This window comes from Peromyscus maniculatus, chromosome 4 (genome assembly GCF_049852395.1).
Source record: "Peromyscus maniculatus bairdii isolate BWxNUB_F1_BW_parent chromosome 4, HU_Pman_BW_mat_3.1, whole genome shotgun sequence".
NCBI classification, from domain to species: domain Eukaryota; kingdom Metazoa; phylum Chordata; class Mammalia; order Rodentia; family Cricetidae; genus Peromyscus; species Peromyscus maniculatus.
In genome coordinates, this window is record NC_134855.1 from 118828868 (window position 1) to 118843841 (window position 14974).

Consider the following 14974-nt stretch of genomic DNA (forward strand, 5'->3'; position numbering starts at 1 on the left):
ATGGGCTTCCACATGGTGAAGTGGAGAGGATGGAGGTACATGAATTTATTAATAAATATTAATAAATATTACACATTCACCATAGGAGGGGAAATTGAGTCTTGTGTTTTCATGATAAACATGGTAAAAATGTTGACAAGCAGAAGTAAAGGCCACCTCTGCCTTCACAGGCCATCCACATCCTATCCACACAGCCCATGTAAGTATAAATAAGGATCATGAGTTTGTTTGTTGTCCCCCCCCCCAAGGAAATAGTGGATGCCTTCTCACACCCTGTACTGATTTGTTTCTGTCATCTCAACCTAAGCTAGTGTCATCTAGGAATAGGGGACTTCAACTGAGAAATTGTTTCCAAAGGATTAACCTGTGGGTAAGTCTTTGGGAGTATTTTTTGGTTGATGATCAATGTCTGAAGGCCCGGTATACCGTGAGCAGTGCCGCCTCTGAACAGGTAGTTATGATTTGTATAAAAAAGCAAGCTGAATGAGCCATAGAAAGAATCCAGTAAGCAGTGTTCCTCCATTGCCTCTGCTTCAGTTTCTGCCTCTGTTGTAGAACCAGAGATGACTACTCAGATACTCATTTAAGCTGATAGAAAGTATTAGCTGGCCAGTGATTTCACTGGGTGTTCAGGATCCCAGTGTAACATGAGCCTTTCTCAGAAGCTTTTAAGCACAAAAACCATGTTCTAGGTTGACATACTTCAGTTAGCAAGAACAATTAGCCAGAAGTGGAACTACAGAAGCCAAAAATTAAGGTTAGAACATTTAGAGACTTTCCCAGAACTATGGACCTTGATAGATGCGGTCTTTGTTTTTGTTTTGGCAGGTGATATTGTCTACATGCTGAGTTTTACAGCCTGAATGGTACTTCCATCATGGAGTCAGTTGTGCTAATGTCTGGGGCCTTGTTACACCTCTAGGTTCTTGCCTTGAGTTCATGCCTGACCTCTTCATGATGGACTAAAAGCAGTAAGATAAAATAAATCCTTTCTTCCCCAGTTTGCTTTTGGACATGGTGTTTATCACACTGATAGAAAGCAAACTAAGACACAACTACAATAAAACCTATCTTTGAAGCATTGGGAAGGAATTTTTATCCTTGTCTGAACATTATTTTATTGTCTCCTTAACTATTTCATAACATGCCATAGGCTCTGCTCCCTAGAAACAGACTCCAAGGTGTGAGTTTGTATGCAAGTACTTCATTGAAAGCACTCTTTCCTAACAGAGAATACTGGGGGGAGTAGGTTAAGAAAAGAGGAAAGTGGGTGCTGGTGGTGCATGCCTTTAATCCCAGCACTCGGGAAGCAGAGCCAGGCAGATCTCTGTGACTTCGAGGCCAGCCTGGGCTACAGAGTAAGTTCCAGGAAAGGCACAAAGCTACACAGAGAAACCCTGTCTCAAAAAAAAAAAAAAAAAGAAAAGGAAAGAAAAGAGAAAAGTAGACGTTGATGAGTCCCACCCAAAGTCCAGCCCTGGTCTAATCCCAAAGAGAACACCTCAGAGTTATCACATCCTTTGTTCTGTTCCTTCCTGAGCCATTCATTAACTAAATCTATTGTCAGAAGATCGAAGCACTTCCTGGACTTTTCTGGGAAGGCCACGCCCAGGGGCTGAGGACATTTCTTAGGATGCACAAAACTTAAGTCCAAGTGGATCAAAGACCTCAACATAAATGACAAAGAATAAATCAGGCTAAACTCATCATTACAAGGATGACACACACTGTAAGAGAAGCTGAGCAGGGCTCTGACAATGACTATTACACCTTCTCCATTCGTGCCTCAACTGTATTAATATTCCGCTGCGGTAAGAGTAAAGCTTGGGCTGATCAATTTGAAAAATAAAGACTAAGCTGGGTAGTGGTGGCGCATGCCTTTGATCCCAGCACTCAGGAGGCGGAGCCAAGCAGATCTCTGTCGGTTCCAGGCCAGCCTGGTCTACAGAGTGAAATCCAGGACAGGCACCAAAACTACACAGAGAAAGCCTGCCTCAAAAAACCAAAACAAAACAAAACAAAAAAAAAACCAAACAAACAAAGACTAAAACCTCACCTATCCATGCATGTATCTTTTACATAGGTTCCTTAATAATTATTAAGTAATTATTGAACACTTCCTACATCGTAAGGTACTAGGCTAAGGGGTAGGAATTCAGGGACAGTTATAGCATGGCCTCTGTTTCTCAGAAGCTTGTGAGTTAAGTGAGAGACATCACAGCCTAGTTGCTTTCCCAGTACAAAATATGTTTTAACCCTGACTAACTGTATAGAGTATAACAATGGAGAACAGCGAGCTGTTGGTTGGGGAAAGGAGCCGACACGGAATGGCCTTTTGGGAATGGACTTTATTAGGAGAAAGGCTGACGGGGACATTGCAAATGAACAGTACAATTACACATAAAACAGCACAGCAGAGGTTTGAAGGGGAAGAGAAGCTTTGCTTTATAAGCTGGAGAAGAGCTTAATATATGAGAGATGAGAGAGAGACAGAGACAGAGAAGGGAGAGAGGGAGAGGAAGGGAATGCCACTGAGAAGCGTAGGAGGGAGGACCATGAGAGGGATCCCGGAGGGTGCTAGGGGTCCCAGAGGAGCCTTCAGAGAAATTGCCTGAATAACAGCAACAAAAATCTAACTTTTATAAGTGTGAGGATTGGGGGAAGGTGCTGGTGGGAAGTTTTATACCACATGATTTAGTTCAACATAGAATATGTGATGAACAGCATAGAAAAGTCAGGTACTGGTTAGGACCATAAATTGGGGGTTGTTGTTAGGCCACATCACAGGTAGCTTCTTTTATTTTTTAATTTACTTTGTAATTGTTCACTTTTTGAGATTATAATATAATTATATCATTCCCCCTCTTCCTTTTTCCCCCTCCAAAACCTTCAATGTACCTCCGCACTTTCTCTCTTTCAAATCATAGCCTCTTTTTCTTTCATTGTTGTCGTGTGTGGTGTGTGTGTGTGTGTGTGTGTGTGTGTGTGTGTGTGTGTGTGTGTGTGTGTTCTTAAATATATAATACAGCCTCCTCAGTCCATATAATGTTACTTGTATGTATATGTTTTTGGGGGCTCACCATTCCAGTTGGTCTCAGATAACCAACTGGTATGCTCCTCCAAAGAGCAGACTATTTCTCCTGCTCCAGCATTTTTTAGTTGCCTGTATTCTTGTAAGGCCAAGGCATTGTTAGCTCCCCCTCTTTCACCCTAGCAAGTCAACTGGTGTCATCTTTGTTCAGGTCTCATTTAGCTATTTTGGTGAGATTTTGTGGGTTTATTTTCTCTGACATTTCTAAGAGACACAGTCATTTCACAGTAGTCCTCCTGTTCCTCTGTCTTTTAAAATCTTGCCATCCTCTTTTACATAGATTCCCGAGCCTTTGGTGCAGGAGTTGTATTGTAGATGTGTCCATTGGGACTAGGCTCTACAACTCGGCATTTTGTTTGGTTGCGGTGTTCTATAATGATCTCCGTGTTGCAATGAGAAATTTCCTTGATGTGGAGTGAGGAGTACACTTCTCTGTGGGTATAAGGATAAATATTGAGTGTGTAGTTAGTTATTATTATGCTGGTTTAGTAAAGTGGTAGCTGTAGGTTTTCCTCCAAGGTCTGTGACTTCACTAGCCATGGCTTTTGTAAAATGGCAGGAGAGAAGCCTTGGCGGGTGGACCCAAGGTGCTCCATGGCAGGTGAGGGAGACACAGGCCAAGGGCAGAAAGTCACTCACACCATGCACACATGGTACCTACATGGAAAGTTTTATTAAGGGATGGAAAAGGGGGGAAAATAGAGAAAACGAGCAGGGTCTAAGGGGAGGAGAAGAAGAGAAAGAGAAAAGGAAAGAAAAGGAAGCGAGGGAGGAGGTACGTGCTACCTCATGGTGACAGAGAAAGGATGAGAGACAGAGACAGAGAGACAGAGACAGAGAGATAGAGAGGTGGGGGTGTTTCTTTTAAAGACTTTATATAAGATGGCTTTGTCAGGGCGCTGGGCGGGTCAGGGGCAGGTCTGAATGCTAACAATGGTTCTTGGTTCCAGTACCAGGCAGGATTTCCCTCTTGTTAAGTGGACTTGAAGTCCAATTAGAGAGCTATTGGTTACCACCCAGGTGCCACTGTTACACCCTGAGAGTTTTAGTGTCATGCTGGTCATTGTTATGGTTCAAACTATATGTAAAACAAGCCATAAATATTCAATCATTTCTCCAACAAATATTATTGAGTATTTATTATATACCAGGTACTATTGTAGGAATTAGAAATAAAGCTATTAACAATATAGAAAAGTTTCTATCTCCAAGGAGTGTGAAGTGCATGAAAATAACAAATGATTATCATTCAAAGCAGTAAATAAATAAATAACAAAAATTATACAGAAAAATATTATGGCAGTCAGAGAAGAGAAAGTGGGTTAGGTTGAGAGTTGTAAATACCATATTTTAATAAGGGTGGAGAATCCCATTTGAAAAGATGATGGTTCAGATGAGACCTTACTAATGAAAAGAAATCCACTGTGAGAAGATCCTGGGGATGACAGTTTCAGAGAGAGGAAGATGCTTGGCTTCACGGAGGAGCCAAAGGCCAGTGCTAGTATAATCTCCTGTAAAGAGATAAGGAGTGGGGTCTGAGAGGTGAGCAGGGGAAGCTAAGCAACCATGAAGAGTGTGTGCTTTGTCCGAATTGTCTTGGCATCTTGCTGAAGATTTTAAAAGTAGCATTTTGAGGAAGAGTGCAGTGGTCTAGCAAGACTACTTCTGCAGTAATGGAGGGTAGTGACCACCAGAAAGGAAGCATTTGGGTATAGTCCTTGCTCTTTCTCCTCTCTAAAGTGCACCATAGACTGTCTTTCTTTCCCATCTTCTAACTGTATTTTATTTGGTAAAATAGCCACCAGTGGAAAACATAGCAATTTAGGAGTAAGTTAAACATGGCATCTTTCCAACACATTGTATTGTTTCTGAAGGGAAAAATGAGCTTGAACATGCATCAAAGTATTTCTCATGCATGTGTTATAAATGGGGATATGGCAACAGAGAGAGGGAGCCTTTCAGATTAGTGAGGCAATTTAAGTGGCATAGTATCTCAACCAAACTTTTAACTCTTAAAAGAATTTTAACTTACTTTTTTAACTCTTTTTACTTTGAAATATGAAGGAATATAAGCTGGACAATCTCCATGTAATTTATTTATCATTTGCATGTATATATGTTTTGTGTATGTATGTGAGAGTGTGTGTGAAGGTTTGTGTGTGTCAAAGAGTGTATGTATTTATATATGTGTGTATGTGTAAGAGTGTATGTATGAATACATGGTGTGTGTGTGTGTGTGTGTGTGTGTGTGTGTGTGTGCGCGCGCGCCATTGCTTTTTGAAACTCAGACTTTGAAACCGAGTTCCAGTCTTCTCACAGATCTTCATTATTCATCAAGTGTTATTATAGGCTGGGCTTGAGTTTGAATGGTACTATTTGTTTATGTTAAATGCATTCTTTTTATGTGTTAGAATTCTTTTGTGTGCAAGTAGCTAATAACATTTTTAATATCTTAATAGGGAGCTTAGCAGAAGCCTAAAGGAACTTGGATATTTTATAGAAATATTTGTAGGCAAGTATTTTGTTTGAAAACTAATTACTGCATGGAATGTGTATATCACAGAGATAACCCAGCATTATTCCAATAAGAAAGAATAGACTTCAAGATATTCTTTTGTTAGATTCCTCTTTTTGGAGACTCCTTTTCAAGGATCATATGTGTATGTTTATCAAAGGTGGACCTTCAAAGTAGATGTTAAAAGACACTGGATGTTTAGCTGGATTTATAATTGTTTTAAATATCCTCTTATGAATCTAAATAACTGAGTTTTCCTTTTGACTGTCCTGGAGATCTTATTAATGTCTTGATATGTTAAATAAAGTCAATAGAAACTGGTCATAATTCACAGTCATTTCATGGCTGTTTATTTTAAATACATTATATGACAAATTGTCTCCAGGCAGAGAAATAGGAGTTACATTGTGACTCCAATCTCTGTGACACTGCACTCATCCCAAAGATTTTAGTGAGTATGCAGATACAGAATCATGTCTTTGCATGAACAGGCTTTATTATCTATGTGCATTTAACTTAGTGCAGTTAATTTATGAATAAGGCAAATATTATGACCTTATTTTAAAACATAAAATCCTGGAGAACAGTAAAATTGTGACATGGTGATAAATCCTTTCTTTTGCTGAGTAGACAAGTTTATTTGTGGTTAATCATTGCTTCTCCAAGTTTAATGACACTAAATATTCTTTAAATTGTCACATTTGTCCTATGGTTAGTGTATTGCTCCTATGTTCTTGCAAAGTCATAATGTAAGTAGTCTCTGACTACATGTTCTTTCATCCCACTGACATGCTACTAGGTGGTAAACTTTCATTGCACATGCAATTCTCTCTTAGTATATTCCTATAGTCAGGAACTATGAGGGTTTATTTATTGGGTATGCTGGGCTCTGGTCCCAAGTCAGAACAGAATTTTGAGTTACTATTCTTGTTCTGTAAGTTATGCAGACTGATTCTACTAAAACAGAAATAGGACAGCTTTATGATACATTTTCATGGAATCATCTATCAGCGTGGAAGCAGAGGTAGAATGTCATGGAAATAAACATGGATTTTCATATCGTGCTCATTAATCTGATTTGTTTTTACAGCTATAGCATTTTCTGAAATGACTTTTTCAGCTTTTGTTGTAGACTCTGGCTCATTTTGAGCAAAAATCTCTTATACACATATAATAAAAAATGTTTACTGTAGAATGAAAATTGGTCTACTTTCTTTTTGAGGTAGGATCTTGCTATGTAGCCAATAATGTCTGGAATTCACTATTGATCGAGGCTGGCCTCAAATTACATTGTGGTCCTCTGCCTTAGCCTCCTGCATGCTAGGATTACAGGTGTGTACTTGCATGACTAGTTTATCTGCTGAAATTTCAGATTGAAAATCTAAACCCTCAGCAAGTCTTTTGCTAAATGTATACACAATATATGTTTGTGAACTTAGAAATGCATAGAAAGTTCACAGTTGAATTCTTGACAATAGCCCAAGACTCAAAAATGACCCAGATGGCCTTTCGTGGAATGATGGGCAAATATATTTGTGTAGTCATATAGTGGATAATATATAACAGTGGAAGAGGCACACATACAGCAAGTATGAAAACACAGAAGTATTGCTGCATGAAAGAAGCCAGAAGCACACAAAATACGTGATGGGTGATTGTAGCAGGAATCTTAAAAGTTCTTATTAATAAAATCAAACCCGCGGCCAGTTATTGGGGGTCAATGCTGGTAGATCAGAGAGACAGAACAAGCCACAGCTATTTCACCTCGCCGGATCCTCAGCTGGTCTTGTCTCCTCCGACTGGAGCCTCTGAGTCCTCATCCGGAATGGGTCTCAGCTGAATTACTGCTCAAAGGCCTGAAGCTTAACCAGGCCAAATGCTTAACCAGCCAAATGCCCCTAGTTTCTGGTCCTCACGCCTTATATATCTTTCTGTTTTCTACCACCACTCCCTGGGATTAAAGGCTGGCTTTCTGGGATTAAAGGTGTGTGTCACCATGCTTGGCTATTTCCAATGTGGCCTTGAACTCACAGAGATCCAGAGGAATTTCTATCTCTGGAATGCTAGGATTAAAGGTGTGAGTGCCACCATTTTCTAGCCTTTGTATCTAGTGGCTGTCTGTTCTCTGACCCCAGATAAATTTATTAGAGTACACAATATTTTGGGGAACACAATACCACCACAGGTGATTCCATTTAAATAAAAGTCATAAGCAGGCAAAGTTATAGTGCGAAGAAATTTAAATAAATGTCAGCAATTAATCAAAGGAAGCAAATGATTACTATAAAAAATCAGAATCCATTTAATCAATGGTTGTGGTTATGAAGGGTGCTGTGTGGCACTTTATAAGTGTTTCTAGTACTCTTTTTCTTCACATAGGTGGTGGTGGTCAAGCATTTACAATAACTTTATGTACAGTATGTTATCTATGTTTCTCAAATATTATAAAAGCATTTACTCTAACTACTTAATGCTGGGATTCTTCTAGGGATTGATATCTATAACAGTACTTTTCAGAATAAAAGGGATAGTGGTCCTTGTGGAAGCCTCTGAACAGAAAGGAAAAACCTGTGACCTGAGATTTAATTTCTTACATAGCCAAAGACTTCTTTTTGCTATATACAGACAAATATTGGTTGACTGAGATGCTCAGATCCTGAATTTTACATTCTGTTAAAAACCCTCAATAGATGAATGGACTGTACTACTATATGTATGTCTGTATACTATTTCTGAGTCATCCCTGCAGCTCATAGAGCAGTGTACTCTGTACTTCAACACCTAGAATTTAGCTACTCTTAAATGACTCATGAAAGTATGTTTGAAAGAGGCCCAAACCACTCATAGATCTTTGTATAGTATGAATTTATTTCCTCTAGAAGTAAAGTGCTCATTTCCTAATGATAATATAGCAAATACCTGCCTTAGTGTTTCTTTTTGGGAATATATTACATGCAGCATACTGCTATATAACAAACATGTTATGTGAATCTCATAACTACTCTTGAGGTCTCGTTGTAATGAAACTCTTTTAGTGATTATGAATCACTAAATGTGAATAACTCAGGGAGTTATCACAAAACAATTCTGTTTAATTCCAAACTCACTATTCTTTGTTGTCAGGAAGTATATGTCACAGTAGCTTCATTTAGTTCTAATGTATAAAGTATTGAACATTCTTTTTTTTGTTGGCTATATATCTTAGTCTAGCTTCTGTAGTTATGACAGAATACTACAAACTGGGTAGCTGGTGAGGAAAATAATGTCCATCACAACTGAGAGGGTGAATGTATCTCTCTTCCTGCAAAGCCAATATCATTATGGGGCCCACTTGCATTTCTTCATCTACCTCTGTCTCTACCGAGCTGCACCTCCACATGTCATTAACATACAAACTGGGGAATAAGTTTTCAAAACATGAACTTGGAGGTACACATTCATATTTTAATGGCACATTTGTATAGAATAGAAAGTCATCTAAAAGAATTATAAGCTATTTATTCTTATTCTACTGATACCTTTCATATGAACTGGAGCCTTCTTTGCCCAAACGCTTATTTTGAAGCAGTGTTAAAGATAGAGATTGTCAAATCACCTATTTTGAGGACTACTTCAGCTTTTCACTAATTTCTGAAACTCAGCTGGGCCAAGTTCAAAGCCCAGTTTTTTGTTTCCAATTTCTGTATGACATAAAGGAGGTTATTGATTAAAGATCCTGGTTGATATGCAGGTAAATGAGAGAGAGGCAGTACTGTGGGTATGGTACATCATTTTTACAAGATTTTTGCTAGAAAACTGAATGCATTGCTAGGATATATAACTTTATTTTTAGTCAAAATTGATAGGATGTATAATTTTTCTAAGGGGAGCAAGAAATTTATAAGGAAGAGTTTTGGTTAACAAGAGATGTGTGAAACTGTTTCAATATCATCATTGCTTTTGATAGATCTGTTTAAACTGTTTGTATTATCCTGTTATAATTTTGATAAGTCATATATTTATAAGAATTTATCAATTATCCTGTATTTTCTATAATATTCCATAATGATTCCCTGTTTTGTCTCTTTATTTGTGTGGTTTCTGTTACTGTTGACTTCCAGTTTTATTCTACTAGAAGTGAATGAATGATCTGATAAGATACAGGAAAATTTCTTTTGTATTTGTTAATACTTAATAAATATTCTAAAACGCAACATTTGGGAGATTGTTTCATGGGTTGGTTGCTGAGAAGAATTGTATTACATAGCTTTGGGTATAATACTATACAGCTATACATTAAATCAATTTAATTAATGGCATAATTTCTCTTGGTTTCATTTATTGATTTTTTTCCCTCAATGTTCTATCTACTGATGAGAGTGGGCTATTAAAGTTACCTCTTATAGTAATTGGACCTATCTGTTCCTGTATGTTCAGTTTTTGTTTATATTATATATGTAAATTATATCTTATATATGTATTACAATGATTATGAATTTTATGGGTTATTTCCTTTATTAATATGAGGGGTCTTCTCTATCTCTTCTCATTTTATTTGCGTGAGATACAGTAGAGTTATTTGCTTGGTTTTGACTTTTGTTTGTTTGATATATTGATTTCCATCTTTTCACTCTTAATTGTATGGTTCTTTGCCAGTGCAGTATTTTTTAATGGGGGAGGGGAGGATGTTCATTTATTTTGTTTTTGACAAAGTCTCACATACCCTAGACTGGGCTCTAACTCTGTATAGCTAAGGGTGGCCTTTAACAACTGATCCTTCTGCTTCTACGTTTCAAGTGTTGGGATTGCAGGCATGCACCTTCACACCCAGTTTATGTGGAGCTATGGATTGAACCTAGGGTTTTGAGTCTACTAGGCAAGCACTTTATATAATAGGCTATAAACACCGAATAATGGAATCCTATTTTGAATCCAGTCATCTAGTCTTCATCTTTAATTGGAGAATTAATAGCCTTTACATAAAGATGCTATTGAAAGGGATGCTGATAATTGCTATAATTTTGTTGGTGGTGGTTGTGAATGATTAGATTATTGTTCTTTTCTACTCCCTTCTTTATTCATATACGTTTGGCTGCTTTTTGTGTTGGATGCAGTTTATTCTTTTTTAGACTTTCTTTGTTCACCAATTCCTCCTGTGTATCTTATTCTTTTCTATATGCTCTTATGATTGAGGCCATCCTTTTTCCTCCTGTATGTAAGATTCCTTTAAGTATCTTCTGCAGTCCTGGCTTGGGGGTCATGAACTGCTCAAATTTGTGTTTATATTAAAACAACTTTTTTCTGTCAATTTTGAAAGACAGCTTTGCTTTATACAATGATCTTTCTTGGTGGTTATTTATCTGGCAACATACTCAGCTAGAGGGATACTACTGCAAAGGTCTCGTACTCCCACTGCAGCTCACTGTTCTGTCTTTCTGGCAGTGAATCTCACTCAAGTACAAGAACTGCATGTAGGTGGACTTTTCTTTCCTATCTGCCAGTTCCCAAATAACCACTCAGAGACTATTTTTAATTATAAATGCTCGGCCAATAGCTCAGGCTTGTTATTAGCTAACTCTTACAACATAAATTAACCCATTTATATTAATCTGCACATTAATTAACTAATATATTAATATAATAATAATTAATTAATATATTCTGCACATGGCATTAACTCCCTTTCTTTCTTTCTTTTTTTTTGAGATAGGGTTTCTCTGTGTAACTCTGGCGCCTTTCCTGGAACTCACTCTGTAGCCCAGGCTGACCTTGAACTCACAGAGATCTACATGCCTCTGCCTCCTGAGTACTGGAATTAAAGGCGTGCGTCACTACCGCCTGGCTTGTATTACCTCCCTTTCATCTTGCACCTCCTGTTTCCTTTCCATGTCTTGATGGTGACTCCTCTAACTTCACCCTTCTTCTTCCCAGTGTCCTCTGTGTCTTGTTGTCCTATCTATACCTTCTGCCTAGCTACCATCTATTCATCTCTTTTATTAAAGAATTTAGAATGTACCTTAGCAAAGACACATCTTCACAGTGTACAAAAAGATTATTCCATAACACCTGCAGGTCTTCTGTGGGGAGGACTGCCAGTCTCTTCTCATCAGATGCCTGACTTACCTTTTGGACAAGCCTTCTTCTTCACCCTCTGGGGAAGTTTGGTGGTTGGAGATCTGTGACCTCACTGTTCAGGTTCACAGATCATTGAGTACTTTGAACTTCTCTATCTATGAAATCATATGAATAAAAGTTAAGTATCAAAAATTGTCCTTTTGTACCAATAACACATACAAATGGAGACCAGTTCTGTTTATGTTGATCCATGTCCATTTTATTATTTTGTCAAAAAAATGATCTTTGTATCCACTGATTTCCATATCTCCTAGTAAAGTGGGTGTTTTATTTTTACCAAAGATGTAAATTGGAAATATATGTGTATTATAAATAAATATGTAAATATATATTACATTCCCCTTAAAACTGTGTGCATATGTGTACATTTGGCTGTACAACTACAGGAATATTGATTTGTTTCCATCTTTTGACACAGATTTAGAATCCTTCTAATGGACACAACTTGGTGTTCTCAAATCAGTTCATATATACTTATAAAGTATGAATTTTATTTTGAAATCTTTGAATTAATCTTGATCTCTTTAGATTATACATTTTTTCTTATAACAACAAAGATTTCATTTCTACCTATATTTATTCACATAGATAAAAGTATGTATAGAAAGCATGTTAATTTCCTATCACTTTGTAATTACCATAAGCTTCATGGTATATTATAGTGTAGGTACATTAGCTGGCTTCTCTCCTCAGGAGACTGAAATCAAGGTGTTAACCTCTTAGAATCTTATCTGGAGGCCTTGAGAAGACATTGTCTCCAAGGGCATTCAAATAATTGGCAATAATTAGTTCCTTGTGGCTGCTGGACTACAGTTTCTAATTTCTTGTTGACCATTAGCAGAAAGCCATTCTCATTTCCAAATATCTTCTCCATCTTCTTTCCAGGTTTATAATCTTTCTGACTTCAATGCCACACACATTTGAAGGAGAGGATATTGTATCAAGGTGAAAATCATTGGAGTCCATTCTTAGGATTCTGCCTACCACAGATAGATAGCAGTGTATTTCTCATTCTGGAATTTCCCCAAGATTGTTGTTGATAAGGCACAGTATATAGGCAACTAGCTTTACTTGAATACTTAATGTCATTATACTTTTTAATTAGTGGAAATGCACTTTATATGGCTCTTTTAAATGTGTTATTTTCTTTATGTTAGGATTGTCTTGAAGGTTATCTTAAAATTATAAAAATATTGATTTTTTTCTACATTCATCCAAAGATTGTTAAAGATTTTATTAAGAAGGGTTCAGTAACCTAATCCTGACTGCAAAGGCCTTTCCCTCCAATGTGTTGTCAGCAGAGAGGAGAAAAGAGTTGCTTACTGAGGCCTGTGTTAGGGTGAAAGCAGAATGTGTTGTGATTAATCAGAATTTCACAGAGAATGTCCTTCTGAGTACCATGGCACTGCTGTGCTTTTTTTTCTGTCAATCTTGTCTATTTTTATGGCTTCCTTAAGTCCTGTTCTACCAGCCATTTTCTAACTGGCAACGCTGAAGCTCTTGGGAAACAAACAACTGAAAGGTCAGTTGCCTTTTCTCTCTGTTTGATGTTAGCTACAGAAATCTAAAAAGCAGCCACTGTGCACCAAGAAAGTTTGCTTTCCACAGGTAAAATGATGGCATCCACAGTAGTCACAATTCTTTTGTCCTCCCCCTGAAGAGTCACATTCACATTCAATGTCCTTAGGAAAAGCCATCATGTGTGTTCCTCAGTTCATCTTTGCTGTATTTGGCTTCCATTCATTGAAGAGATAAGTTCCAGACAGGATATACTTCTTTGTGGTACTTTCTAATGACTGATTTACCCTTTGGCTGACTCCACCATTTGAGGAGCCCTTTGACTGATCCATTTCCTTTATAACTGGTACTTAATATGCATCAAAATTGTATCTTCTCTAAAGCTTATAGGCTTCCATTCAACATCGTTCCAAATATGTCTTTTAATGAGTCAAGCCTCTCTGACATCCCTCCCTATTCTTGTCCCACAGCGCCCATACATTTAAAGTTACATTCAGCAGAGCAAAGTTTCCCAATACAGCCATACAGTGGCTTATTCATAGAGTGTGCTGGGAATCGTCTGATGAAGGATAAGGGGCAACGATGTCATAGTCCTTTCTATGATTCTTTTGTGTGAATTCAACATCTACATTGATGCCCCTTGAAATAGTTTGACCTCTCAGTTCTGTGACCCCATCTTTTTATCACTTACAAGGATGAACACATTTTGAGTCTCTTTATTCTCTACCACTTTACTTCTAAAATAAAGAAATGGAAATTTCTTTATTATTGAGACATTTTCTATTCTCTTATTACTTATGAGTATGAATTTCCCTGTCATACTGTCTAGGTAAGAAAAACTGCCATTATCATGAATAGGTTGACTTCTAGATTAATGTTCACCATAGAGGGGAGTCATTGGAAATTTTATGTTCATTGCAGATTGTTTTTTCAAAGCTTCATGTGAACTGAACCTAATATTCCAAACATGTTCTGCCCAGCTCAGGGCAGACTAGGCTGCTCCCTTCCTTGATGTATATATTATACTTTCCAAAGCTCAACTTAGTGTCCATTCTTTAGCCAAAATAGATCATTGGCAATTGTGTAGTGAAGGATAGATAACTCCTGGTTTTTTTTTAAATGTATCTTCAGTATGTTATTTCAAGAGCTCTTCATTATCCCTTGTTTCCTTTCCTTCACCCTCCAGACTCTTGATCACTTCAATCTAGCTACCCATCTCTTTCCCCCTTACCTGCACGCTACTTAACACTGCTTTGATGATCACATGCTTTTTTTTAAAAAAAAAAAAAATTGTTTTGTTTGTTTCTGCTTTGCCTATAAAAGATTTAGTAGTTCTTCAGGACCTTAGAACCAGGATACAAATCTACATGTGGTTAAACACCCCATGATTTTACATTAGACCCCATGCAGGCTCCTTGTTCTGGGCCTTTGCACTGGTAATTTCTTCTGTCTCAGCTCTTCCACTACACTGGAAATTTGGTTATATGTATTCTAATGTATGGTCATGACAAAAGTTAAGATCCTGTAAAGACATATGCTTTAAATGTTTTACTTTAACTGATTTTTAAGTTCAAATTATCATCAATTTAGGGTTTCTAAGTTTACTCTGTTTAAAATATGGAGTTCTGTCACATTCTATTCCCTTCCTTCGCCTTTATTTTTTCTTCACAAGACCTATGTATTTACTAGGCAAATTTCACTCATTTCATTATCTTCCTAGTTCTTACAGAATGTTA

The 14974-nt window shown here is 37.4% G+C and overlaps 1 protein-coding gene across 6 annotated transcripts in view; it reads left to right on the top strand.

Moving 5' to 3' along the window:
* Macrod2 (mono-ADP ribosylhydrolase 2) overlaps positions 1–14974 on the top strand; it is a 1982629-nt gene that overhangs the window by 250599 nt on the left and 1717056 nt on the right. The window contains exon 4 of one of the 6 annotated variants that reach the window (XM_076570744.1): positions 829–3908. The exons of the other annotated variants lie outside the window; for them this stretch is intronic. Within the exon in view, the coding sequence (XP_076426859.1) occupies positions 829–863 (35 nt within the window). The 3' untranslated portion in view covers positions 864–3908. Of the gene's footprint in view, positions 1–828; positions 3909–14974 lie in introns of those variants that run through there. 6 annotated transcript variants of the gene reach the window in all.